This window comes from Ictalurus furcatus, chromosome 9 (genome assembly GCF_023375685.1).
Source record: "Ictalurus furcatus strain D&B chromosome 9, Billie_1.0, whole genome shotgun sequence".
NCBI lineage: Eukaryota > Metazoa > Chordata > Actinopteri > Siluriformes > Ictaluridae > Ictalurus > Ictalurus furcatus.
This window is the reverse complement of record NC_071263.1, coordinates 25,671,645-25,698,323: the sequence shown is the minus strand read 5'-3', so window position 1 is coordinate 25,698,323 and position 26,679 is coordinate 25,671,645. Positions and strand designations below refer to the sequence as shown.

The window sequence follows — 26,679 nt, the reverse complement described above, 5'->3', positions numbered from 1 at the left end:
ACAATGTGTAATTAGTTAAGTGACAGCGATCCGGGCTGCAGCCGGTGTCGCAGCGTGATTACCGACACGAATCATGGCAGAGCCTCGGGCATTACGAGTCACGCTCCGCCTCATGCCTCCTTCAGAAAATAGTTCAATTAAAACGACTCATCAGTGAAACCAGAGGGTTTTTAATGCCAGAGCTACTGGCACATGTCGAATGAACGCATTTAAAAAAAAAAAAAAAAAAAAAAACAGCTTTAATTTGTGCGCTTTGGGTCCGTTCCGAGTGCTGATCATAATTCAGACAGTCAGGGTGGCACAGACAGCTGGGGGATATAACTACCACACACACATTCCATCATTTGTAAGAATTACAGTTCCTGTGGTTGACGTTAAAAAATGAAGTGTGTATGATTTCTGAGGTTAAGTAAAAAAAACATGGAATGAAATACGATAACGAGGCAGATTTATTCCAACCCCGACGTAGTCAGTCAGCCAAAGACGTGTTTAGAGTCCCAGGTTACACGAAAGAGATGTTCCTAGCCTCCAGTTTAGCATCACGTGCTTAAGGTTTTGACTTTATCACGTAATCGCAAGGTTCGAATCACGAGGTTGTCTATGAGGACACAAACGATTTGAGTTCACACAAAGGGGTGTTACGGTTTGAAATGTATAATAAATACTAACAGTACCATGAACTAGTATGGAAATACAGTCGCATGGGTTTACTGTCTCAGTGTTCTGAAAGGAATGCAAGGAAAAATGTGTTATGGAAAGTCTTCTTGCGCGTACAGGTTTGTGCGTACGGCCAGGTCCGTAAGTATTCGGACAGCGAGACAGTTCTTCCTCAGTTTTGCCTCTGTACGCCGTCACCACAATGGATTTGAAGTGAAGCGCTCAAGACGTGATTGAAGTGTAGACTTTCAGCTTTAATTCAAGCGGTTTAACAAACATATATTGCGTCCACCGTGGACTCAGAAAGAATTCACAGACTCCAAAGAAACTGGACTGAAATCGACCGATAAGCGAATTCCTGGGCAGGTGTGGCCTGTTTCCTTGTTATTCCATGACTGATTAAGGAGATAAAAGATTAAGTCTGGAGTTGATTCAGGTCGGGGATCTGGACCTGACTGTGTGTAACGTAAACCAAAAAGCTACGCTCAAACCCCCTAATTGTTGTTCATTTGAGAACGAGCTTTCCATAAAATGTTCGACATCATCAGTATTTTTCACACTGGTGTTGAGCGAGCGAGTGAGTGAGTGAGTGGGTGGTTGGGTGGGTGGGTGGTTATGAGGAAATAATAATAATAAAAAAAGTCTAAATAACGCTCCAAAAATTAGATCGTCGTTGGGTTTAGATCTGGTCTGGAGGGCCGTGTTCTTCTGTGCCCTCGGTTGTGAATTATTTTTCTTAGGGCGTCAACGCCAGACGCAAAAGGCATTAGAACCACCGGAGCGAAGAGCTCGTTCGGGTAAAACGACGAACGGATCGACAGCAATAGATGGAAATGCATTCGGTTGAGGTAACATCGAGATACCCGTCCACTCATACGCCCCGTCGTGCTCTGGCACCTACTGCACGTTTGATAGCATCCATTACTTTCAAGCATTTAATGCTAGTTGTTATCTAATCCGTGCTTTTACTGTTTACCGATGCCAATAAAATCCTCAAATATCAGTACCACCAGTATATCAGGCTGAAATTGCTGTGTAAGTAGATCACCAGACGGGCAGAGGAGTCGTCTTTATTGATCACTGAGGACGCGTTTAACCCGCCTAACCGTACACAATTAATTACAGAGGCGTAGAGTTAGAATCAGGTGTACATTAAATACAAGTACACACCGCTGTGCGATTAACCTCATGGTGTGTTTTAAATAAAGGGAAAGTCCTGAGGCTGCCATCTTGGCTTTCCTTCTGCTGCTGTGTTGCATAATATAGTACAAAATGCAAAAAGATTTGATATAAATTGCTAAGAAGTGTGTGTGTCTGTCTGTCTCTCTCTCTCGCTCTCTCTTAGTGTCACATAAGGTGCTGCAGGAGGTCAGCAGTATGCAGCAGAACCTGGAGGTCGAGAAGACCTGCAGGGAGACGGTCGAGGCCCTGGCAACTAAGGTTCACCTTTTTTTATATATATACACTATACTATACTGTTCTATACTATTGATTTATTTTCTTCTGTTCTATCCTGTACTACTCTGTGCTATTCAACTCTACTCTGATCTGTTTTACACTATTCTATTCTATAATATTCCGTTCTGTGCTGTACTACTCTATTCTATATTTAGTTCTAATCTCTTCGCCAGTATTCTGTTCTGTTCCATTTGATTCTGTGCTGTACAACTCTATTCTAGGCTATTCTGTGTAATTTTCTATTCTTTGCTGAATAGAACGTAATTTTGTATTCCGTGCTACTCTGTTCTGCTCTGTTCTATTCTATAATATTCCATTCTACGCTGTATGCATCACGCTATTCTATTTCGTCCTAATCTATTCTGCACTATTCTGTTCCGCGCTGTACTACTCTCTATTTCTTGTATTTTATTCCACTTTCTACTCTAATGCTCGATGCTGTACTGTTGTATTCTATACTGTCCTACTCTGTTCTGTTCTATTCGGTTTGACACTTTACCGTTGTATTCTCTTTTGTTTCATTTTTATTCGATTGTGTAATACTCTGTGCATTCATATTCTGCTTAGTTCCATTTGCTTGGATTCTATTCTGTCCTGTAATACTCTAAGCTATACTACTCTGCTCTGTTCGACGCAATTCAATTCTATTCTGGTCGATGATGTACTATTGTGTTTCAATTCTATTTTACGCTCTACTGTACTATTCTCTCGTGTTTCACTGTATTCTCCTCTGAAATATTCTCTGCTCTGTTCCATTTAATTCCATTCTGTTCTGCTGTATTCTATTGTGTCAGATTCTTTAATATTCTATTTTTAAACTGCACCGATTTTATTGTGTAATATACTATTCTAAACTACTGTTCTATTCTGTAATATCCACTTCTTCCTGTACTGTACTGTTCTGTGCTGCTCTATTCTATACTGTTGTATTTTATCCCATTCTGTTCTGTATATCACTCAAAGCTGTTCTATTCTATTCTCTTCTATGCTGTACTATTAAATTCTACTTTTATCCTGTAATACTTAGGCCTGTCACGATAATTACGTTATGGACTTATCGTGCGGTATACGGACGTGACCTCCATCATTTTTGCTGACGTCGATACCGCCCGTTTCGTTTACATGCGTGTTTGTTTACATAAGGATGAACGTCACCGAGTTATTTTAGAATAACCTGGACTATTTGTCGAACTTCAGATAAAAATGCACATTCGAATGCAAAAGCCGTGCATTCGAATTTCAGATGCGTGCAAAGCACTAGCACCGATTTGAATGATTAAAACGTAGTGTTGGAAAATGACGCACAAGATATTAACGATGCAGTAACTGTTTTTTTGAAGGAGAAAAATCTAGAAAGAACAGTTCTAGTGTTTCGGGTAATCCAGTCGTAGTCAATAACGAACAGCGAATGAACAGCGGTAATGAATCCTATACACACGGGCGGCTGTGGCTCAGGTGGTAGAGCGTGGTGTCCACTAACCATAGGGTTGGCGGTTTGATTCCCGGCCCACGTGACTCCACGTGCCGAAGTGTCCCTGGGCAAGACACTGAACCCCAAGTTGCTCCCGATGGCAAGTTAACGCCTTGCATGGCAGCTCTGCTACCACTGGTGTGTGTGTGTGTGTGTGTGTGTGTGAATGGGTGAATGAGACACAGTGTAAAGCGCTTTCTATAAAAGCGCTATATAAGTGCGCCATTTACCATTTACATGAGATTAATCATACATATACACAATATAAACCTAGTATTACAACTTTTCTTCTGTACAAAGTGTCACGGATGCACAAGTGACCTTGAGCTTAAGTAAGCCGCTAGGTGGAACGCGTAAGTCACGTTGTGAATACGCTCTATCCGTAACAACGCACTAAAACACGGACAATGGATAACTAAAGCACGAAGAATTCACAGTATCGTGTACTCATCGTAATGTTATTATTTCAGGAGATCAGGTTTTCAAGGGCAGCTCTCACATGTTTTTGTCGATACGTTTACGTTTAAGTTCATACATGAAACGACTCGAAAACCGACTCGAATCGTTAAGCTCGTCATGACTGAATTGAAAGGATATTTTCGTCAGAAGGCGAAAAACGATATTTTTTGATGTTCCAATTCCAATGTCTGAATATCCCTAAGAGTTAAAAGTTCATTGCGCTTTCAGAGGGTGTACGTGCATTATTAAGCGCACTATTAAATGATCAGTATATCCGTGTGTCTTAAAAGGACAAGAACACTGTTCATCACAGTTATTTCTGGGAGAATATATCTGTACTGTTTGTTCTATCCTATTGTTCTCTAGGAGTCGATTCTCAGTTACACCATGGCAACGCATCAAAGTGTTTAAAAAAATAAATAAATAACCGAATAATACGTACAACGTTGTCATTCGATTTAGCGAACCTAACCTTCTAGTTTCTCACCATGCCATTACAGTCAGTATATCAATTCTGTAGTGGTGATATCCCTCTCTGTTATCACTTTTAATTACATCATCAATTTATGCTGTGCGCTTTATAAAGAATTCATTTCTGTGCAGATCCATCCCATGTGTTTTGGTTTAGTGGAGCAATAGTTAAGGTAGTAAGTAGTTTAAGCGGTAAATAGTTAAGACTAACGGGAAGTGACGGTTATTAACCAGTAAGCGGGCATTATTAAGGAGCATCGCATTTTTCCCAATAAGGATATTATTGTAAATATATATTACGATTTCTGTAAGCTAATTGGAAGAGCGCGCTACGTCAGCCATAATTTCAGAAGCCAGCCAGTAGCTTTGCACATCTAATAAGACGGTGTAGTACAGAAGAACAACAAAAAAAAACACTTTATATAGAAGACTTTTTTCAGATTACTTCTCATTGCCCAAGAGACTTTATGCAATATTTAAAAAGCGCATATGGTTCTATGCAGCGAATATTTACTAGGTAGTCGTGCAAGGCTCTCGCACGACACCTGGAAAAGTCTTAAATACAGAGCAAGGCTTGCTTTAGACCTTGCGAGAGCAAAGCGTAGGGTGTTTAAACAGCGTCAGGGTGAGCCAGGTGTGTGAGGCGGCTTGTGGACGGAGATCATGGCCTCTTTTCTGAGCTCCTTTTTTTTTTTTTTTTTTTTTTTTTTTTTTTTTTTTTTTTTGATGGATGAATCAGCTTTCTACTGCCCTGCTGCCTGATAGGCCCATGCAGGGAGAGCACGATGAGAGAACAGCAGCGTGGAGGGCAGGAGCATAGGATGAAAAGATTGAAAGGGAGAAGAAAGGGAGGTGGGAAGGTGATGTACCACTGCGTTTTGTGCTTGTCGTGAAAGGAGGAAGAGAAACAGAGACGAGATTTGAGCGAGGACGGACCCAGTAATTGAAGTTATTCTCTTTTCAATCTGCTCTGTTTCACAATTTCATTATTTAAAATATATATATTTTTAGGCTGCTGTGGTACATTTTCACAAATACATATTCATTAGGATGATTTGAGAGTGCCTTTTTTTAGGCTGCAGAATATGGCCTCTTTTTCTAAATGGGTTGTTTAATCTACCTCAAAAAATTCATGGATGTGCATGTGGTGTTCTTTCCACACATGAGCATTACGTCTTTTTCGTTCTAGGAGGCAGGTTATAGGCATATATTATATTATACATTGCTGAAGGTTCTAGACGTGAGCGCATCAAGTTTATATCTATGGCAGGTTTTTCGGTTTGCTCCTAGACATAACGTATTACTCCGGCGTATAACATAGAATGGATGATTTTAATATTTCCGTGCTACCCTACAGCGGTATACCATCACAGACCTCAACTCGGATAGCAACTTTGTGAGGAAGTTGTTCTTCGGATTTTGTTTTTCTTTCTTTCTTTTGTTCAAAAAACGTGTAATAATACATTTGAACACACATTGTTACTTTCTGTGTTTCAGGTTTCCTGTAATATTTTGTACTCGTGTTTCTGACTTCGACTGCCAGGGGGTGCTCATCTGAGGTCGTTTCTCACAGCTTGCTCCTACAACTGCTTTTGGCGTTTCAGCGCTGTCCATCAAACAGGAAATAGACCCACAGCTGAGCCGTATAGTGCTCTGGCATTATATGCTTTAGAAAAGCCTGATTTGGCCAATCACAATGCTTCCTCTTTCCCATTAAAGAAGACGCTGGTGTGTCCTGCTAATGCTGGTGGCCACTGTGTTTGAAAACCCCCTCTTACTCTCTGTGTGTCTCTCCAGTCCTTTTGTTCTGGTCCCTCTTTGGGCCATCTCTGGTGTGTACAGCCCCATAGCCAGCGGGATGAATTGTGGTTTCACAGCAGGAGGTTTTAACAGCCCCTGTGAGAGCTGTCTTCTTCCAACACTGTCACACTGAACCATCTCATTTTATCCTCACCGATAAAACCATTTTTTTTTTTTTTTTTTAGCGTTAACCACTTTAGCACTTCTGTTGGTCCTGTGAAGAAAGGGATTGATTTTAAGGCTGGATAGAAACCATTTCAACATTCAAGTGTGTTTGGTGTATAAACAAGAGCTAGTGCATATTGGTATTTGTTTTGGGTTTAGCTGAATGTGGCATTCCTCAAGGCTAAGTATGGGGGCACTTTTCCTTTTTTTTTATATCGATTAAGACATCGGGGGCGTTTCTAAACTTTAATCAGATTAAAGAACCGTTTCCTTCAACCACGTTTAAATCGAGAGATCTGCCTCCTCAAAACATTGCAAATAACAATAGTTAAACGAGGTATTTAACTATTTCACGATGAGTTTGCCGTCTTGGCTGGAGTTCCACGTCTTCAGAATTCCAGATGTGGTTTTTGATCACTAATTAAACAAGTAAGAGGTGTCCTTGGCAAGGAAAAACTCCTTGAGATGACACAAAACCTCGAGCAGAACCATTCTCTCACTAGGTGGGATTGAGTGTGTGACTGGGTGTTTGCGTGACGTCCCGTGACGCGTATTCCCGCTCGGCTTCCGGTGTACCTCGGATCGGTTTTCGATGCAGCTGAACATCGAACGAATGAATATTCTAACGAATGTTCTGATGACAGATTTTTCATGAAATGTTCATCTGAACTAGACTTTAAAAAACAAACAAAAAAACATTACATACAGTGCTGAGTACTTTTTTTTTCTTTCTTTCTTTCTTTCTTTCTTTTCAAAAATATAAAGGTTAGGTTGGGAAAATTACAGCATTGGTTCATTTCCAATTTACATTTAAATAGGTGAAAACAATTTCTCTATCCGTAGACCGTCGGAGAGCCGAGCGAATCAGCTCTAATAACCGCCATATTTCACACATTTGATTCTTTGTTTCCGATGCCTGTAATTTGTCTGCCAACCTGGCCCCGTTGCTGGCGGCTGCAAAAAAAAAAAAAAAAAAGAAAAATCATAATCAATTTCTTAAACTCTGGAACATCCTGAATTTTTTTTTAAAAAAGGCAGTAACAGGGGAAAGAGCAGGCTGTGGCAGTCAAATCAAAGTGCAATCCAAACACATGACATTTTGTTTTGATGTCGAGAACAGAGGTGATGATGGAGTTGGGGTGTGGGTGGGGTGGGGTGGGGTGGGGGGTGTGTGTGTGCGGCGACCTCCGAGTGTGTGTGTGACTGATTTCTGCAAATGTGTAATTTCACATTGGCGCTCTCACATCAATGCTGGATGATTATCACTTAGTGTGTGTGTGTTTATCCTCGCATTATGTGTTGTTGATTGTATTTTCTAATACGCGCATTCAGAGTAAAGGACATCATCAGGAAATGGCTTTGTGTGTCGTCTGGTCCCGACGGAGCCGTCATTAATAAACGCTCGTTAAATAGAGGTGGCATACAGACGGGGCCGTTTAACACCCTGCTTCGACCAATATGTCATTCAGGATTCATTTATTTAATTCCGATCCCTCCGACGCTATTGGCTGGTTCGGTCCCCACTTAGCAGCCTCTCACCTTTCTGTTTGTGTATGGGCGATCTTTAAGGCCGTTAATTGAACCTTAAAGAAAGCATGCAGGTATGCCGGAGAGTAAAAGGGTGGCGTGGAAGGGAATGTGTATGTCTGTACGTGATGCTGAACACTGAATGATATTTACATGGTCTGTATCTGATAAAGTACTGTAATTATCTTTCTTTCTCTGCTTCCTCCGCCCTGTGTGGCTATATTATTTTACCCTTGATTATTGCTCTTTTCACCAGTGTGTGTGTGTGTGTGTGTGTGTGTGTCCCTGTTTGATTGAGCAAAAAAAGGACACGAAGGCTGGTATTTCAGGGAGAAGCAGTTCTACTGTTGATTTTATTCTTGATTTATTCATTTTGAAATGTGTTTTTTTTTAAGCAGTCGGCTTGTTATACGTGTAAGCGTAACAAGTATACATTGCACAGAGACAGTTGTGCTTAATTTAAGTCTATATATTCCACTATGTGACAAATTCATTCATTCATTCATCTCGAGTAAGCACTTTATTCTGGTCTGGGTAGCAGTGAATCCAGAGTCTGTCCCAGGGGCGCAAGATGGGCACCACGCACACACTCATTCACACACTCATCTACACTTAGGGTCTATTTAGAGTAGTCAATCAAACAACATGGCATGTTGACCGGAGAACATAAAGGAAACCCACACGGACACCGGAAGGATCTGTGAGGCTCTGCACAGATATCAGGATTGATGAACCAGGGAGATGCTGAAACTGTAAGGTGGAAACATGATGATTGTATTTTAACCGTGTGTGTGTGTGTGTGTGTGTGTGTGTGTGTGTGTGTGTGTGTGTGTGTGTGTGTGTAGCTGAACAGACAGAACCGCTCTCTAAAGAGGAAAAGTATGATGTATATGGCTCATCTAGATGCCAACGTCGTCGCCGAAATCAACCTGACTGACAACGAGGATGAGGAAAATCATCAGGAAGAGGGGCCTGGGGTGTGTAGCTCCTCCCACTGCCAGCTTGTCATCTCTGGTATGTCACCTCCCTTTTTAAAAAAAATTAATTAATTAATTAATTAATTTTGAAAAGAAAATAACGCTATGTTTTACCGTATGATTTAAAGATGTTTCACTGCTATATGATGATGCAAACTGTGCTCACTGGGACGAACACGGAGAGGCCACGCCCCCCCCTTTCACTTGTCCACGGAAAGATTTGCACGATATCAACGAAAGAGAAAATGTTTCATGAAGAGCAATACAGTGAAACGGTTCAGCGGGAGAATTAGACTGGACTGATCTATAGAATTGATTTGAGAGTACAGCCTCACACTGATTTGACTTCAAAGTGTGTTTTTGTTTGTTTAGAGAATAACTTTGTACGTTTGTGTGTTCGAATCAGAGCTGAGGAATAAATTAGAGTCGGCTCTGGAGGAGAAGAAGCGGTTAGCCATCGATCTGGACACCACAAAAGATCAGCTCCGTAAAACCCGAGAGGAAGTACGCGCGAGTTCTGACACCGAGTTACACACACTCGCAGAGCTCTCGAGCTCTCTCTCTCTTTCTCACACATACACACACATACACACACATACACACTTTGTGTCTTTTTTCTTATCATACAGTACCAGAAAATTTGGCACCAGAAAACTGGAGCAGTTTGTTTGGGTTTTTTTTTTTTTTTTTTTAAAGCTTTATATAAAAAGCTTCACATCTCCCTTTACTCTATTCAAAAGCTAAAAAAGAAAAGAAAAACCAAACATGTCACTTGTTGGAGTCTGTGCTACACAGACCCTCTACTTTCTCATGTTATACTGTCAAAACAGGACACTTCTTTTATTTACTCCTAAAGTCCGGAGAGATGCTGGGAATTCAATATAATCATATTTCTTTATCATTTATTTTGCTTGTAATAGGCATGAATGTAAAAATATATATATATATATTGAAAAGTGTCCCACTTTATCAGTATTCACCCTTACAAGCACCAAGTGTATACACTCACACTCCTGGCATCCTCCACTGACACACACACACACACACACACACACAGAACATTATACACACCCAGATCCTACACACACACACACAACATTATATACACACACACACACACACACACACACACACAGAACATTATACACACCCAGATCCTACACACACACACACACACACACACACACACACACACAGAACATTATATACACACACACACACACACACACAGAACATTATACACACCCAGATCCTACACACACACACACACACACACACACACACACACACACACACAGAACATTATATACACACACACACACACAGAACATTATACACACCCAGATCCTACACACACACACACACACACAGAACATTATACACATCCAGATCCTACACACACACACAGAACATTATACACACCCAGATCCTACACACACACACACAGAACATTATACACACCCAGATCCTACACACACACACACACACACACACACACACACACACACAAACATTATACACACTCAGATCCTGCACACACACACACACAGAACATTATACACACTCAGATCCTACACACAAACACAGACAGAACATTATACACACTCAGATCCTCCACTGACACACACACACACAGAACATTATACACACTCAGATCCTACACACACACACACAGACAGAGCATTATACACACTCAGATCCTACACACACACAGACAGAGCATTATACACATCCAGATCCTACACACACACACACACACACACACACACACACACAAACATTATACACACTCAGATCCTGCACACACAGACACACACACACACAGAACATTATACACACTCAGATCCTACACACACACACACATACACACACACACACACACACACACACAAACATTATACACACTCAGATCCTGCACACACAGACACACACACACACAGAACATTATACACACTCAGATCCTACACACACACACACACACACACACACACACACACACACACACATACACAGAGACAGAACATTATACACACTCAGATCCACCACTGACACACACACACACACACAGAACATTATACACATTGAGATCCTACACACACACACACAAACACAGACAGAACATTATACACACTCAGATCCTCCAAAGACACACACACACACAGAACATTATACACACTCAGATCCTACACACAAACACAGACAGAGCATTATACACACTCAGATCCTCCACTGACACACACACACACAGAACATTATACACACTCAGATCCTACACACACACACAGACAGAGCATTATACACACTCAGATCCTACACACACACACAGACAGAGCATTATACACACTCAGATCCTACACTGACACACACACACACAGAACATTATACACACTCAGATCCTACACACACACACAGACAGAGCATTATACACACTCAGATCCTACACTGACACACACACACACAGAACATTATACACACTCAGATCCTACACACACACACAGACAGAGCATTATACACACTCAGATCCTACACTGACACACACACACACAGAACATTATACACACTCAGATCCTACACACACACACAGACAGAGCATTATACACACTCAGATCCTACACTGACACACACACACACAGAACATTATACACACTCAGATCCTACACACACACACAGACAGAGCATTATACACACTCAGATCCTACACTGACACACACACACACACAACATTATACACACTCAGATCCTACACACACACACACAGACAGAGCATTATACACACTCAGATCCTACACTGACACACACACACACAGAACATTATGCACACTCAGATCCTACACACACACACAGACAGAGCATTATACACATCCAGATCCTACACACACACACACACACACACACACAAACACACACACACACCTGCTCACAATTCACAAACTTAAATGTCGAAATGAAAGGACTGAATAGAATATATCTCATGAACTCTTTTTCTTATCAAAAAGTCTAACAGATGAAATCTCTCTCTCTCACTCTCTCTCGCACTCTCTCGCTCTCACTCTCTCATTCACTCACTCACCCTCTCTCTCTCTCACACTCTCTCTCACACTCATTCTCTCTCTCACTCTCTCACACTATCTCTCTCTCACTGTCTCGCACTCTCTCTCTCATTCTCTCTCTCACTCTCACACTATCTCTCTCTCACTCACACTCTCGCACTCTCTCACACTCTCTCTCATTCTCACTCTCTCTCTCTCTCTCTCTCTCTCTCTCTCTCTCTCTCTCTCTCTCTCTCTCTCAGCTCCTGCGAGAAAAACACGATAATACTGTTTTGATTGCTGAAACGCTCCAACAAAAGAAGCTCTTGGGGAAGTATAACAGAGGTCCGTTCCAGTCGCTGTAACCCTGCGCACACACACGTGTGCTGCGTCACCTCTGATCTCTAAGACAATATAAACACTTGTATCATAATTACACCAGCAATTCGATGCAGGGGTTTTTATAATCAGAGTCCTTGAGTGCTGCAATATTTTGTGGCCTGTCGATGCCACAATTCAGATACTAGTCTCATTTATTACTTTACACACACTGTGTGTGTGTGTGTGTGTGTGTGTGTGTAGTGTCTCGGTATGCGGTGGAGGAGTACGAGGCCTTGCAGGCTGATCTGGAGCTGGAGAAGGATTTACGTGTAGAGGCAGAGAATTTTGCACACAAGGTGAGAGCACACAAAACACCCACACACACACACACACACACACACACACACATCCAATGGAATATCCAGCAAGCCATGACACAGTGCATCAAACGGAAAATTGGTAGCGTAGGCTGGGTTACGACACAGGAGTGTGCAGGGTTAGCGGTAGGCCAGCATACACATGCAAAGGAAAAAGTCTCGTCACATAGAATTAGTGCCAACAGTGATATTTGTGTGGTGACTTGGGAGAACCATTCACAGGATGAAATTTTGATATGTTGTTGTGTGTATATATAGTTCTGAAAACTACTGGCTTCCTTGAACTGAAATATCTTTCTCTTTTTGCATGTATATCAACCACAAATGAAGTTCTAGCATTTTAAAATGTGGTCACCTCCAAAAGTGGACTGGGAGAAATATTTCTTTTAACACACAACAGTCTCGAGAGTTTACAAACATCCAGTGAGGCGCAGTTCTGTGGACTGAAATGCCTTGGTGATGAGAGAGGTCAGTGGAGAATGGCCAGGCTCGTTCGAACTGGCAGAATGGCTACAGGAACTCAGATAATCATTCTGTACAATTGTGGTGAGCAGAAAAGCATCTCAGAATGCACAACATGTCGAACCCTGAGGCGGATGGGCTACAACAGCAGAAGACCACGTCGGGTTCCAGTTCTGTCAGCCAAGAACAGAAAGCTGAGGATGCAGTGGGGAGAGGCTCGGCAAAACTGGACAGATGAAGACTGGAAAAACGTAGCCTGGTCTGATGAACCTCGATTTGCGCTGAGGTACACAGATGGTAGGGTCAGAATTTGGCACCAACAGCATGAATCCATTCACCCAGTCTGCCTTGTGTCATCAGTCCAGGCTGGTGGAGGTGGTGTAATGGTGTGGGGAATGTTTTCTTTTCACACTTTGAGCCTGTTAATACCATCAATCATCGCTTAAATTCCACAGCCTAAGTGAGTATCCTTGCTGATCATGTGCATTCCTTCATGGCCGCAATTTACCATCTTCTAATGCCTACTTCCCGCATGATAACGCACCATGTTACAAAGCAAAAGCCGTCTCAAAATGGTTTCAAGAACATGACATGAGTTCAGTGTTCTTCACTGGCCTTCCCAGTCAACACCTTTGGGATGGGCTAGAACGGGAGATTCGCAACATGGACCTGATTCTCAAAGGTATCAGGTCCAATATCTTGTGGAATCTATTCCACGAAGAACAGAAGCTGTTTTGAGAGCGAATGGAGGCGCTAACCAGTATTAGTATAGTGTTCCTAATAAAGAGCTAGGTGACTGTAAACAGCATACAGTATGACTTCTTAAAGTTGACTTCTTAACGGCGTCAAAACAAAATCTGATTTGCTAGAATTCAGCCAGGACGTGTAAAAGGAAATAGCACCAATAACGGTTCATCCGTTCAGAATAAAGATGTATACTAAGCATTTTAAAGTAATCTTGCTTTTAAAAAACGCTCGGTGCGGTGATAACACTCAATACTTCGCGAAGTGCAGAGACACGAGGGGTTTAAATGATAAACGTGATCAGGGGTGAAACACAAGACAGCTGAGAACAATGATGACACACCTACGGGGAAACAACCGATGACGATACAGGGGCGGAAACAGGACATAAACCACAACAAACGCATGTGTCGAAAGTAAAGAAAGTCAATGAAGACCCAAAAGCGTGCGTTCGCTAAGAGCTCGCGCATCGGGCTCGCGCACTGGGCTCACACTTTGGGCTCACGCTTTCACGGGTTTCCAAGCGAGCTGCATGCTACAGCGCTCGCTCCAGGGAAAATCGTGACAAATATTAGACACCTGAAGTGAGATGACTGAGCAGTGTCTTTGGTGGAGCGATTATTCAGTAAAAGCATGCAAGCATTGTCATTATTAGGGAGCTCCTTATAATGACAGTGTTTGCATGCAGGTTTGTGTTTCTCATCGTCAAAGTCGAATTCCCTTTTTAGGATAAACTCTATAATTAACAGATCACAAACATTCAGGAAATCTGTCCAGCAAAGGTTTCTGAGAAAGCCATGCCACTACAAGATTGACGGTTGTGTTACAACTAGCTGCTTACATCTAGTTAATGTGCAAATCTTATAAAGATGTGACTTTTATGAAATGCCATGCACACTTTTTTAGTGTAGTGTCAAAATCATCCCTGGCACATTTATTCAACAGGCTGGCCCAGCGAGAACCGTGGATTCATTTGACGGACAAAGAAAACGAAAAAAAAAAACTTTTACAGAGGTCATGTAGCTATTATCTCCTGGAGGAATGCAGCTATTCTTCATCTGCTTTCAGATGATCGATGCGTTATCCCATCTCCCTCAACCAATTCCTATTGCATTACCACCTTCTTCTTATACCTACCCACGACCTTCAGCCCGTCATTGAACTGTACCTTTTTGCGCTTTTTTTTTTTTTTTTTTTTTAATCTATCCGCTGACATTAATGTCTCGATCACAGTCAGGAATGCTGCGCGACCTCGGAGTCATCATGCGCGCTAGACATTCACAATAGAAAGCTAATTCACTTCTTGTGGTCGGTGTATAGAGGAGCTGTATACACAGATTCTTTCAGATCAAATACGGATAGTTGTTGTTTACGCTAAAATAAAAGGCTTCATCGTCCAAATATCGCGAGTTCAAATCTTGATGATGTCACAGCCTCCTGTGGCCGAGAGTCCATAAGAGCAAATACCTCTGAGTGGATGTGAGGGAGAGGGTATGTTCTATCCCCGTCAATCATAGGGTGAGAATAGACCAAATTAGAGAGAAAATAGAGAGAGCGATGCCTTTTATTCTCTTATATCACACCTATTTTGTGCTGCTTTGGAAAAACAGTGGCTTTGTACAGTACATGTTGTGCTTACTCATAACTGAATGGTATTAAAATAGCAAACTGATTTGTCTTTCTCATTATATTTAGCTAAATTTTGAGGTCCTCTTATAGGGTAACATTATACAAGTGTTGTTAGGCAGCAAAATCCCCAGTGTCGCATTAACACCCTACAGTGTTGTATATGACCATGTATATCTCTGAAAGAGTTCATCCGACACTGGGGATTTTGCTGAGTGTGTTTACTTTTTTAATCAGTCTTCATCATTTTACATTTAGCGTAGCATCAGCACACGTAGCAGCACAGTGTTCTCCTGAATGTAAGACTGGCCTAAGCTGTCATTTCCGCTCGCTGTCATCGATCATTTGAGCATGGTTACTTGGTATAAGGCTCACGGGATTTTAGATTGCATTTTTAACTGGAGGCAGAGCCAATCAGAAAGCAGAAACGTGTGTGTGTGTGTGTGTGTGTGTAGATGTTGGTGGAGCAGAAGAAGCTGAAGAGACAAAGTCAGGCCCTGATGCAGAGTGTGTCACCTTCTGAAGCTCTGGATAATGCTCTCAAAGAGATCAGCGCACTCACACACACCATGGAAACACAGCGGTTGGAGCACCAACAACAGGTACACACACACACACACACACACTAAGGGTGTCACAATACCAAAAAATCGAGTAGTCAGTACCGATACCACCAAAAATACACGATACTCGATACCAAAGTCGATACCACGGCGTGGTATAAAAATAAAATTTCAAAAATAAAATTAAAAACTCTCCTGGAGGACATCCTGCTCTGGCTGATACTGGCAAAGAGAGGGGGGGGGGGGGCAGTTTATATTTTAGTTATCAATCACTGTCTGACAATGACTAATAAAACAATGGAGGCTACAAGTGCTAAGATGCACTCCTAAACACACACACACACACACACTTATACATGTATCCTATAGTTATACCAAATGGAAAACCTAAAGCAGACACACACACAAGTACATACACAGAAAACTAACAACTGGTGTGCGTGTGCGCATGCATGTGTATATGTTATGTGCCTCCAGCTGAAGCGTTTGGAGGATGAACTGCACGGCTCCGAGTTGCAGAAGCAGTTGGCTGTGTTGGAGAGGAAGACCGTGGTGCTGGAGGAAGAGAGAAGAGAGTGTATGGAGAAATGTTCCAGAGCTGAGACCGAGGCCAAAGACCTCCGCTTCACCGGTACGCACACACACACACACACACACGCACACGGAGCTTAGCATACTGTGATTAAGTAAGCAATAAAACACGACTTGGTGCGCTGTTATAGGAAAATAATCAACAGCGGGGTGGCGTGCCGATATAAAGCCGAGTCAAAGTTAGATTCCTGCAGTTTGCTAAAAACATCTGTTACCCTCCGAGATATTCAAATATAACATTATAAAAACTAGAAAAAAGCGTTGCAGGAATGTTTTAAAACGTTTAAAAGCAATGTAACTAGCTTGGTTATTAGCAACTATCACTCTCTAAAATAAAGTATTAAATAAAAAATCGATATTAAATAAGCTGCGAGCCTGTAACTGTAGTAGCTGAAAGCTACATACATGATCTAGATGGATAACTCAACACTTGGAATACCGTGAATTGCATCCATTTGTGAGAGTGATGTCATTTATACTGCCGCTCACTTTCTTTCTCAGGGAGTGTTTTTGTCACCGTGTGTTGCATTGTGCCCGTCTGTGTGTGTTATACTGTTTGTATTTGATTGTGGCTTTCACTGCATGTGTCTCTGTACCTGTTTTATGGCATGTATCATTGTGTGTGTGTGTGTGTGTTGTAGTGGAGGAACTGCAGAAAAAGCTACAGCAGGTGTCAAATCCTGTACCTGCCCTAGCTCCTCCTCCTCCTCCTCCTCCCCCTCCTCCCCCTCCCCCTCCTCCACCTTCAGTCTCAAACAACCCTCTCAGGTAAAAGTGTGTGTCTGTGTGTTGAAATAGCTGTACAAAACAGGGCTGGGCAATACGACGATATAATATCACTACTGGGATAAATTACGCCATGATACACTTTTCAGAGATATCGTCAGTATTGTGATGTATTTTTCGCACATTTTAAAAAAAAACGCATATACAGACGCCGATTAGAAGCAGCCAATGTGATGTTAGAAATGTCTTCAAGTATAGTGACGAGAGATTTTTGCCGAGTACCAAGGCAACAGGACTCAACTATGGTCTGTTCATGTTACTCGTCGCCTAGCCGAATGGATCGTAGCCTACATCTAGATTAGTTTTTAGTGTATTACATTACACATTTTATTAACTTTGTTAACTCTAGTGTTACCCATGTTGTTGCAAAATGAAAAAAATGCATACAAGTAACGGGAAGAAACAGCACAATTCTGGTTGCCCTTTTTAAAGTAAAAAAAAAAAATCTTTCTAGAGGAGTAACTTGAAAGTTAGGACTGAATACATGGAAGGAAAGTGTTATTGTGTCATAACATATAAGAACCAATCACGTACCAGTATGCAAATGCAGACAGTACAGTACTAGTTTACCGTGGGAACAGGCAGGATGTTTAGGGTTGGGAGTGTTTCTACTTTGCAGGTTCATAGAATCTGGGTTTCTTTATAGGTATAAAAGTGTTTTCTGTTATTTAATGCCATTTTTGTGCAACCACACCGTCAAGCAGTTTACTTTAAAATCCAATCTTGAAAGACTTTAAAAGCTAATGGATTTTGCGGTTTATTGGACAGTATAGTGTTTCTAAATTCAGAACGGTGCAGTGATGAATTCTGTGTAAGATGACTAATAGACTAATTCGAAGAAACCGTATAAAAGAGTAACATCTGAATTAGCCAAAGCTAAAGGTGTTTGTTTATTAAGACTAAAATGATTGGGATGCGTCTTAAAGGCAATTAGTAATTACCAAAATTCAGTAAGATGGAGATTTTTAAGTCGGATTTGACTGATAATAATAAATGATTCATTCATTCAGAGCAAACAGATGCTCTCCGGTACTGTTGCTGTCGGGTTTATCGTTTGTTTTTTTGTTAACATTTCTTTCCCTCTCGCTTTTCTAGCTCACTCATGTCATTGCTTCGTAAGAAAAAAGGCGCCAATAGCGACATTCCTTTAGTAGAGAAAGACGCCGCGCCGAAAGATCCAGGTAAGAACACGGTGTGTAGACGTGTAGTGTAAGAGTGTGTATTGCTGCATCATCTACTGCTATGATGTGCCACCTTGTCCCTATTGAATTATTGGCATTCCACAGGCAGAAGGAACAGTACACACTCGAACACACTGAGCACTTTTACCCCCAGGACTCCGTCACACTTTTCTACATCATTAAAATAACTCGGATAACTTCAGTGTGGTTTTCAGTTCCTTATATTAATTGAATTCAAATTGTAAAAGGAACGTGATAGGAAAACCCAAGGAGAAACCCAAATTTGTCCAAACTACTCAAATATTTTAAGGGTGGTGGTGGTGGTGGTGGGGGGGGGGGGTTTCCACTTAGTTGAGGCACAAAAATCATATAAATGAAAAGAATAAAATAAATAAATCCATAGCAAGTTTCCTATTCCAACCTCAGCACTAATCGCCCTTCATTTTCTTACATCCTCGTGTGCGTTTTTCTTTAAAAATAAATTGCACATCGTTGACCAAAAGCAAAGCGTACAAAGATTCTCATTTCTATTTGCCGACCTTTCTGAACTTTCTTTCCTTTTTGCGAAACATTTCTGTACTGGGAACTTTTATACCTTTTTACATTTATAAAGAATTCCTGAGAAATACTTTGCGTGCCAACTTATTTGTTTTACCCGACTCGCCACCGATTTTTCTAACCCGTCACATACGGCGTTCAGCAAGCGCGCGTGGTGTGAAGGAAACGAATTTTCATCTTCGAGCACACTTTCTTACCTCTAATATGTAGGAGGACTGTGACATCAACTTTTTTAGGCCTCTTCCAAAAATAACAATTTTCTGAAAGTGCACTCAAAATGACAGAGCCATTAGCAATGTGAACATGACAGATTTCAATTATTATTAAATGCTTTTTAAATGTCAGCAGGACCTGGAGGAAAAAGAGAAGAGGGGGAAAAAAAAAAAAAAAAAAAAAAGCCCTGTTTTCTTACAGCTTCTTACAGAAGGTATCGTGCGTAATCCAGCGGGAAATCTTTGCAGTTTGATTATTGAGATACTGGAATACCCCCCATCATTTTATTTTATTTTTTATCAAGTGACATAACATATATAATATCTAAAGGAAATTCGCTTTGTTGCTTCGTGTGGGTTTTGAAGAAATAGTAATTAATATACATTAGTGTTGATGTAAATACTAACCCACCCTGATCCTATCTAAAGTACAGGTCCTCTATTCCTTCACTCGTATTGCAGTGCTATACACTTAATTTGTGTTCAATTTATATTTTATTTATATATATATATATATATATATATATATATATATATATATATATATATATATATATATATATATATATATATATCTATCTCTGACTGGAGGTATGAAGACTGTCACTGTTGCCCCAGGCATATAGTGTGTATATGTATATGTGTATGTACAGTATCTCACAAAAGTGAGTACACCCCTCACATTTTTGTAAATATTTGATTATATCTTTTCATGTGACAACACTGAAGAAATGACACTTTGCTACAATGTAAAGTAGTGAGTGTACAGCTTGTGTAACAGTGTAAATTTGCTGTCCCCTCAAAATAACTCAACACACAGCCATTGATGTCTAAACCGCTGGCAACAAAAGTGAGTACACCCCTAAGTGAAAATGTCCAAATTGGGCCCAAAGTGTCAATATTCTGTGTGGCCACCATTATTTTCCAGCACTGCCTTAACCCTCTTGGGCATGGAGTTCACCAGAGCTTCACAGGTTGCCACTGGAGTCCTCGTCCACTCCTCCTTGACGACATCACGGAGCTGGTGGATGTTAGAGACCTTGTGCTCCTCCAACTTCCATTTGAGGATGCCCCAGAGATGATCAATAGGGTTTAGGTCTGGAGACATGCTCGGCCAGTCCATCACCTTCACCCTCAGCTTCTTTATCAAGGCAGTGGTCATCTTGGAGGTGTGTTTGGGGTCGTTATCATGCTGGAATACTGCATACTGATCATGCTCTGCTTCAGTATGTCACAGTACATGTTGGCATTCATGGTTCCCTCAATGAATAGCCGTATGAGTGCTGCCAGCATTGCTGCAGAGGTTGAAGGGGAGGGGGGTCAGCCTGTCAGTGCTCAGACCATACGCCGCACACTGCACCAAATTGGTCTGCATGGCTGTCGTCCCAGAAGGAAGCCTCTTCTAAAGATGATGCACAAGAAAGCTGGCATACAGTTTGCTGAAGACAAGTAGACTAAGGACATGGATTATGAGACAAGATAATCTTATTTGGTTCAGATGGTGTCAAGCGTGTGTGGCGGCAACCAGGTGACGAGTACAAAGACAAGTGTGTCTTGCCTACAGTCAAGCATGGTGGTGAGAGTGTCATGGTCTGGGGCTGCATAAGTGCTGCCGGCACTGGGGAGCTACAGTTCATTGAGGGAACCATGAATGCCAACATGTACTGTGACATACTGAAGCAGAGCATTATCCCCTCCCTTCGGCGACTTGGCCACGGGCCAGTATTCCAGCATGATGACGACCCCAAACACACCTCCAAGATGACCACTGCCTTACTAAAGAAGCTGAGGGTGAAGGTGATGGACTAAACCCTATCGAGCATCTGTGGGGCATCCTCAAACGGAAGGTGGAGGAGCACAAGGTCTCTAACATCCACCAACTCTGTGATGTCGTCATGGAGGTGTGGAAGAGGACTCCAGTGGCAACTTGTGAAGCTCTGGTGAACTCCATGCCCAAGAGGGTTAAGGCAGTGCTGGAAAATAATGGTGGCCACACAAAATATTGACACTTTGGGCCCAATTTGGACATTTTAACTTAGGGGTGTACTCACTTTTGTTGCCAGCGGTTTAGACATCAATGGCTGTGTGTGGAGTTATTTTGAGGGGACAGCAAATTTACACTGTTACACAAGCTGTACACTCACTACTTTACATTGTAGCAAAGTGTCATTTCTTCAGTGTTGTCACATGAAAAGATTTAATCAAATATTTACACAAATGTGAGGGGTGTTCTCACTTTTGTGAGATACTGTATATGTGTGTGTGTGTGTGTGTGTGTGTGTGTGTGTACACATATATATATATATATATATATATATATATATATATATATATATATATATATATATATATATATATATATATATATAATATATATATATATATATATATATATATATATATATATATATATATATATATATATATATATTAGTGTGTGTATGTATGTATGTATGTATGTATGTATGTATGTATGTATGTATGTATATCTATCTACCTATCTATTTATCTATCTATCTCTCTCTTACTGGAAGTATTAGGACTGTCACTATTGCCCCAGGCATATCAACTGTGTTGGTGCTTTTCTTGAAAACAAATGAAAAGCGCTGAGGAACAAAAGGCAAAAAGTTTAAATCATACGAACTTTTGTTTGGCCTTCGGCTTTTGGAAGTCACGTTACGGAAATTCACTTCTATTTTAAATGACCTTGGTCAGACACTTTTACCACCAGTTTAATCAGCTAATTTTGGGCCTTGACATTTACATAAAACCACCCAGTTCTGCCATTAAGCTCTGAAGTATGTGCTCTATTCACAGATGTAAAAAATGCTAATAAATTTCCCATTTGTTTTTTCGCCCAAAACATTTCGACCTGCCGCAGCATGTGAAGTCAGCGCGCGTCGCGCGTCTGCGTTTGCAGGATTGAATGTGAGCGTTGGGGGCGAACATGACCAAGGCTACATTCCTGGCTGATTTGATTTGTTGGGAATTCCTGACGTTTTCTTTAAACCTCACCACTGAATGAAGCTTTAATAGAAGAACGTAATGAACGTTCTGCTCGTTCGCACTGCAGTCAAGACTGGTATTCACTGGATGTTGAATCATTTTTAAATAATCTTTTTTTTTTTTTTTCATTCGTAAATTCGTTCCTCAGGGATTTTCAGTCCGGTTGGATATTTGTGGCAGTGTGATTACTATCCTACATCCTATTTATTTGGGTGTGGAATTGTTGCTTTCAAATGCATTTAGCATTCAAATACTTATCATTGTGTGTGTGTGTGTGTGTGTGTGTGTGTGTGTGTGTGTGGTAGAGAAGGACATTAGGCAGCAGGCTGTGTCAGAGATGATGGAAAGAATTAAAAAAGGCATTCAGCTCCGGCCAGTTGGCCAGACAGTCATCAAGGCCACGCCACAACAGGTATGACACACATATACACACACAAACACATATACTCTCTCTCACACACACACACACACACACACACACACATACGTAGAATAATAATTATTTTATTATTACAACATCCGATGACATGTCCTAACTGGACACCACATAGAGATACTGTCCCCTCCGAAACTACTGGAACGGCAAAGGCCAGTTCATTTGTTTGTGCTATACAGCAAAGACATTTGTGTTTGAGCTCAAAAGACGGATATGACACGGGAGTTTAGGATTTCAGCTTTTATTTCCTGGTATTTACATCTAGATGTGTTAAACAACATAAAACATAGAACCTTTCGTATCAGACCATTCAATTTTTAAGCGAGCAAAAGTATAGGAACATGTTCTTGAAGTAAACTAAGGTAAATAATACTTAATATCCAGTTGCATATTCATTGCTTGCAGTAACTGCATCAAGCCTGCGACTCACTGGCATCACCAAACTTTTGTGTTGCTTATCCAGGCTTTTAGGAGAGCTTCTTTCAGTTGTTTCCGGGGGGTTTCTCCCTTCAGTCTCCTCTTCAGGAGGTGAAATGCTGTGAAATAGGGTTAAGGTCTGGTGATTGACTTGGCCAGTCTGAAACTTTCCACTTTTTCCTACTTTGAGTTGGGAGTGTGTTTTGGATCATTGTCTTGCTGCATGATGGAGTTCTTCGTGATTCCTCCACTGACTGTGGTTTTTGGGCTTTTCTTCTCAGCTCTCGCTATGTTTCTGTCATCAGCTGCTGTTGTTTTCCTTGGCTGACCCATCCAGTGTCTGTTGCTCAGTACACCAGTGGTTTCTTTCCTTTTCTAGACATTCCAAATTGTTATATTGGCTATTCCCAATGTTAGTGCAATGCCTCTGACTGCTTTTCCCTCTTTCCTCAGCTTCATAATGACAGCTCTCTGATCTTCATGTTGGTTTATCCTTTTTAACAAATGCAGTGAAACTGAAGGCTAAAACCAAGAGTAGATGTTCCGAGCTGTTTATTGTTTGAAGAATCGCTCTAACAGGACACACCTGGGTAACAAGAACCACCTGTCAGTCACATGTTCCAATATTTTTGCTACAAGCTGCGTGGTCTGATACAGAATCTGCTATGTTCTATGTCGTTTAACACATCTACATATAAATACCAGGAAATAAAAGCTGGAATTCTCAAACTCTCTTCTCATCTTATTCATCGTTTGGACTTGTCTGCCTAGCTCAAATAAAAGCCTCCACTGCACTCGCATCCGTTTCCACCCTGATTACACGACAGACTGTTACCTTTTTTTCATTTATTAATACGTCAACGAAACGACTTTTGTTATCTCTTACAGCTATAAACAGTCATTCCCCTAACTTTCTCTTAATATTATTAAAACACGAAAGTGCAGCTTGTTACTGAGAAACTGCAAAGCACGTCCTTTCTCCTTAAGACTTTACTAAGGTGGAAATTTTTTAAGTTGCAGTATTACCTCTGACACCGGAGACTCCTTGGATGTGCTTTTTGATTAATCTACTTCTTAATAGGCTTTGATTATATAGAGCATGACCCATGCAAGTTGGTTTGAATGACCGGTTACTATAGAAACAATAACGTATCGGAACGAGCGCATTGATCTAAATAAACCTGTGGTTTGAGTTACAGCCACTACGGTCAGAACTGCTGTAGAAAACGAACCAACACATTCTAACGAATCAGAATGGATCATTCAGCAGCACTGTTGGTATACATGAAGATCATTGTTTCTTATTGTGACTGATTGCTATTGATACAGTTTATTTGTTGTCCCTTTTCTGAAACAGAGAGAACGAATACCGTCTGGCTCTGCCATTCAGGAACTTAAAGGGATTTTGGTAACTATATGTTTGAAATGCATTGTTTGTTTTTATTTGATATGTAAAAATGTATGCTTGTTAAATTATCCCTGCATTATGAAGAAGTAAACATTTCCATTTTTCTGTTCAGTGTCATGTATATGATTAGGATGAGTAGTTTTTTTACGTGTGTGAGTAGAAAACAAGAAAGCTCGGAATAAAACCTAATTCATAGTAAAGTCGTAATGCTACCGTAATACATAGTCTAATAATTTAATTCTCAACACTAACGGTTGGTATGATGACTCGGGTCAAGTAATCCCGAGCTCAGGTTACTGTCTTAGTTCTCCTCATGTTGGTGTGGGTTTCCTCCGGGTTCTCCGGGTTTCCTCCCAACTCCCGAAAACATGCCAGTATGTGGATCGGCTACAATAAATTGCCCCTAGGAGTGATGGAGTGTGTGCGTGATGCCCTGAAGTTTGACTTCTATAATGGATAGGACACACACACACACTTTGCTATGCGCAGCTCGATCTCAGAGGAAATTTGCTGGAATTTTAAGGAGCGAAATACGTGGATTTCATGCTAATGAGAACTCTAGCACCCCTCACATAACCTTGCCTTAACCTAAAACAACGAAGTAGGTTTGTGCAAATTCTTAAGATTTTGAATAATTCATATCTGAGTGGGTCGGCCATTTTGTGGGTGGAGCCTGACATGACTTTCCCTGTGTGTAAACTATGCAGACCTCTGTGAAACGCGACTCACCCTGCCCCTCCCCTCCTGCAAGACCGTCCTCTCCAGAACCACAATCTGAACTCCAGAAAGTCCTAATGAAACGGCGAGGTATGCTGGAGACGGCAAACGATAACAGTGAGTCTCTCTCTCTCTCACACACACACACACACATATATGTATATATATAATACTCACTCAGTACACTCTGTCAGTGCTTTCACGATTTTCTGACACTTTTTTACACTCCTGTTCACCCTTTCCCTCCCCAGCATTACCAGCTCAGCCCTTTCCCAGCAGTGTTCTGGACCTGACCCGGGTTAAGATCGGACCCACCAGTGCTGGAAAAAGTGCCAATAATCACAACATGCAACACTGACACCTCAACACCTAAACACACCTGAGCTGTGAGTATTTTGTATATAGGTATACAGAGTTATAGGTGTATTAGGGAAGGGCTCTGTCTGATGCTGTTTTACATGAAGTCAAGCCAAGAGGTTGTTTTGTTTTTTTTTCTTTTCCAGTTAAGTCAATGTTAGTTTTATAACATATACTTCCTTCAAGTTCTACACCAATTAGGCTATTCACGTGTTCTAATGCTGGCCATTTTTTCAAGGTCTCTACCTCACCGTAAGGTTTATTTATTATCATGTGACTGGAAATCCACCCTTACTGTAGGGTTTAAGGCTAATCATGTTCATGAAGCAAGGTTTAGTCCCAGTCAATGAAGGTTTTACCATCAGGAACCATTAAATAATAAACTTATCTGGAAATCAATCCAGCTGGAGTTGGCAGCTCCAAAGCTACCAGCGTTGCATTTTTGGGCATCATTTGCATAATCCCATGTTACATGCTTTAACATTTCAAAAGCACCAAGTTCTCCCCAAGATTAAATGTCTTGTGGATCAATGTAAATGGTATTTATAACTTTCCATAGCTGGAATTAACGATTAAGGTTAGTTTCTAGTTCTTTCAAAACGTGACTGTAGACTTTAATACAAGAGCAAATCTATTTAATTGTATTAAATCTAAGATGTGAGCCTAGGTCACAACTGTAAGTACTAATGTGGCCATTGCAGCCCAGTAATACAGGTGCGGATATCATGAAGGGTTGAAATGTTCATTTTGTGAATATTGGCACATCCGTACCCGAGTCTACATGTAGACACCTTCACCTTCTTTTGGACTAATGATGTAAAAGCGTCCGAAATGAATTCAGTAATTAATTAACAGATGTTTTCATCAAAAATATTTGAGCTTTCCGTGCCATAGTACATTCCT

The 26,679-nt window shown here is 41.1% G+C and overlaps 1 protein-coding gene across 1 annotated transcript in view; it reads left to right on the top strand.

Annotated features, from left to right (window-relative positions):
• The window catches only part of shtn1 (shootin 1), a 48,757-nt gene that overhangs the window by 11,330 nt on the left and 10,748 nt on the right, over positions 1-26,679 (top strand). Inside the window, exons 4-16 of the mRNA XM_053632658.1 lie at positions 2,003-2,097; positions 8,854-9,022; positions 9,392-9,489; positions 12,278-12,359; positions 12,597-12,691; positions 16,000-16,146; positions 16,585-16,738; positions 17,340-17,466; positions 18,580-18,665; positions 22,747-22,853; positions 24,652-24,702; positions 25,410-25,536; positions 25,671-25,805. Coding sequence (XP_053488633.1) covers positions 2,003-2,097; positions 8,854-9,022; positions 9,392-9,489; positions 12,278-12,359; positions 12,597-12,691; positions 16,000-16,146; positions 16,585-16,738; positions 17,340-17,466; positions 18,580-18,665; positions 22,747-22,853; positions 24,652-24,702; positions 25,410-25,536; positions 25,671-25,777 — 1,445 coding nt within the window. The 3' untranslated portion in view covers positions 25,778-25,805. The remainder of the gene's footprint in view (positions 1-2,002; positions 2,098-8,853; positions 9,023-9,391; positions 9,490-12,277; positions 12,360-12,596; positions 12,692-15,999; positions 16,147-16,584; positions 16,739-17,339; positions 17,467-18,579; positions 18,666-22,746; positions 22,854-24,651; positions 24,703-25,409; positions 25,537-25,670; positions 25,806-26,679) is intronic.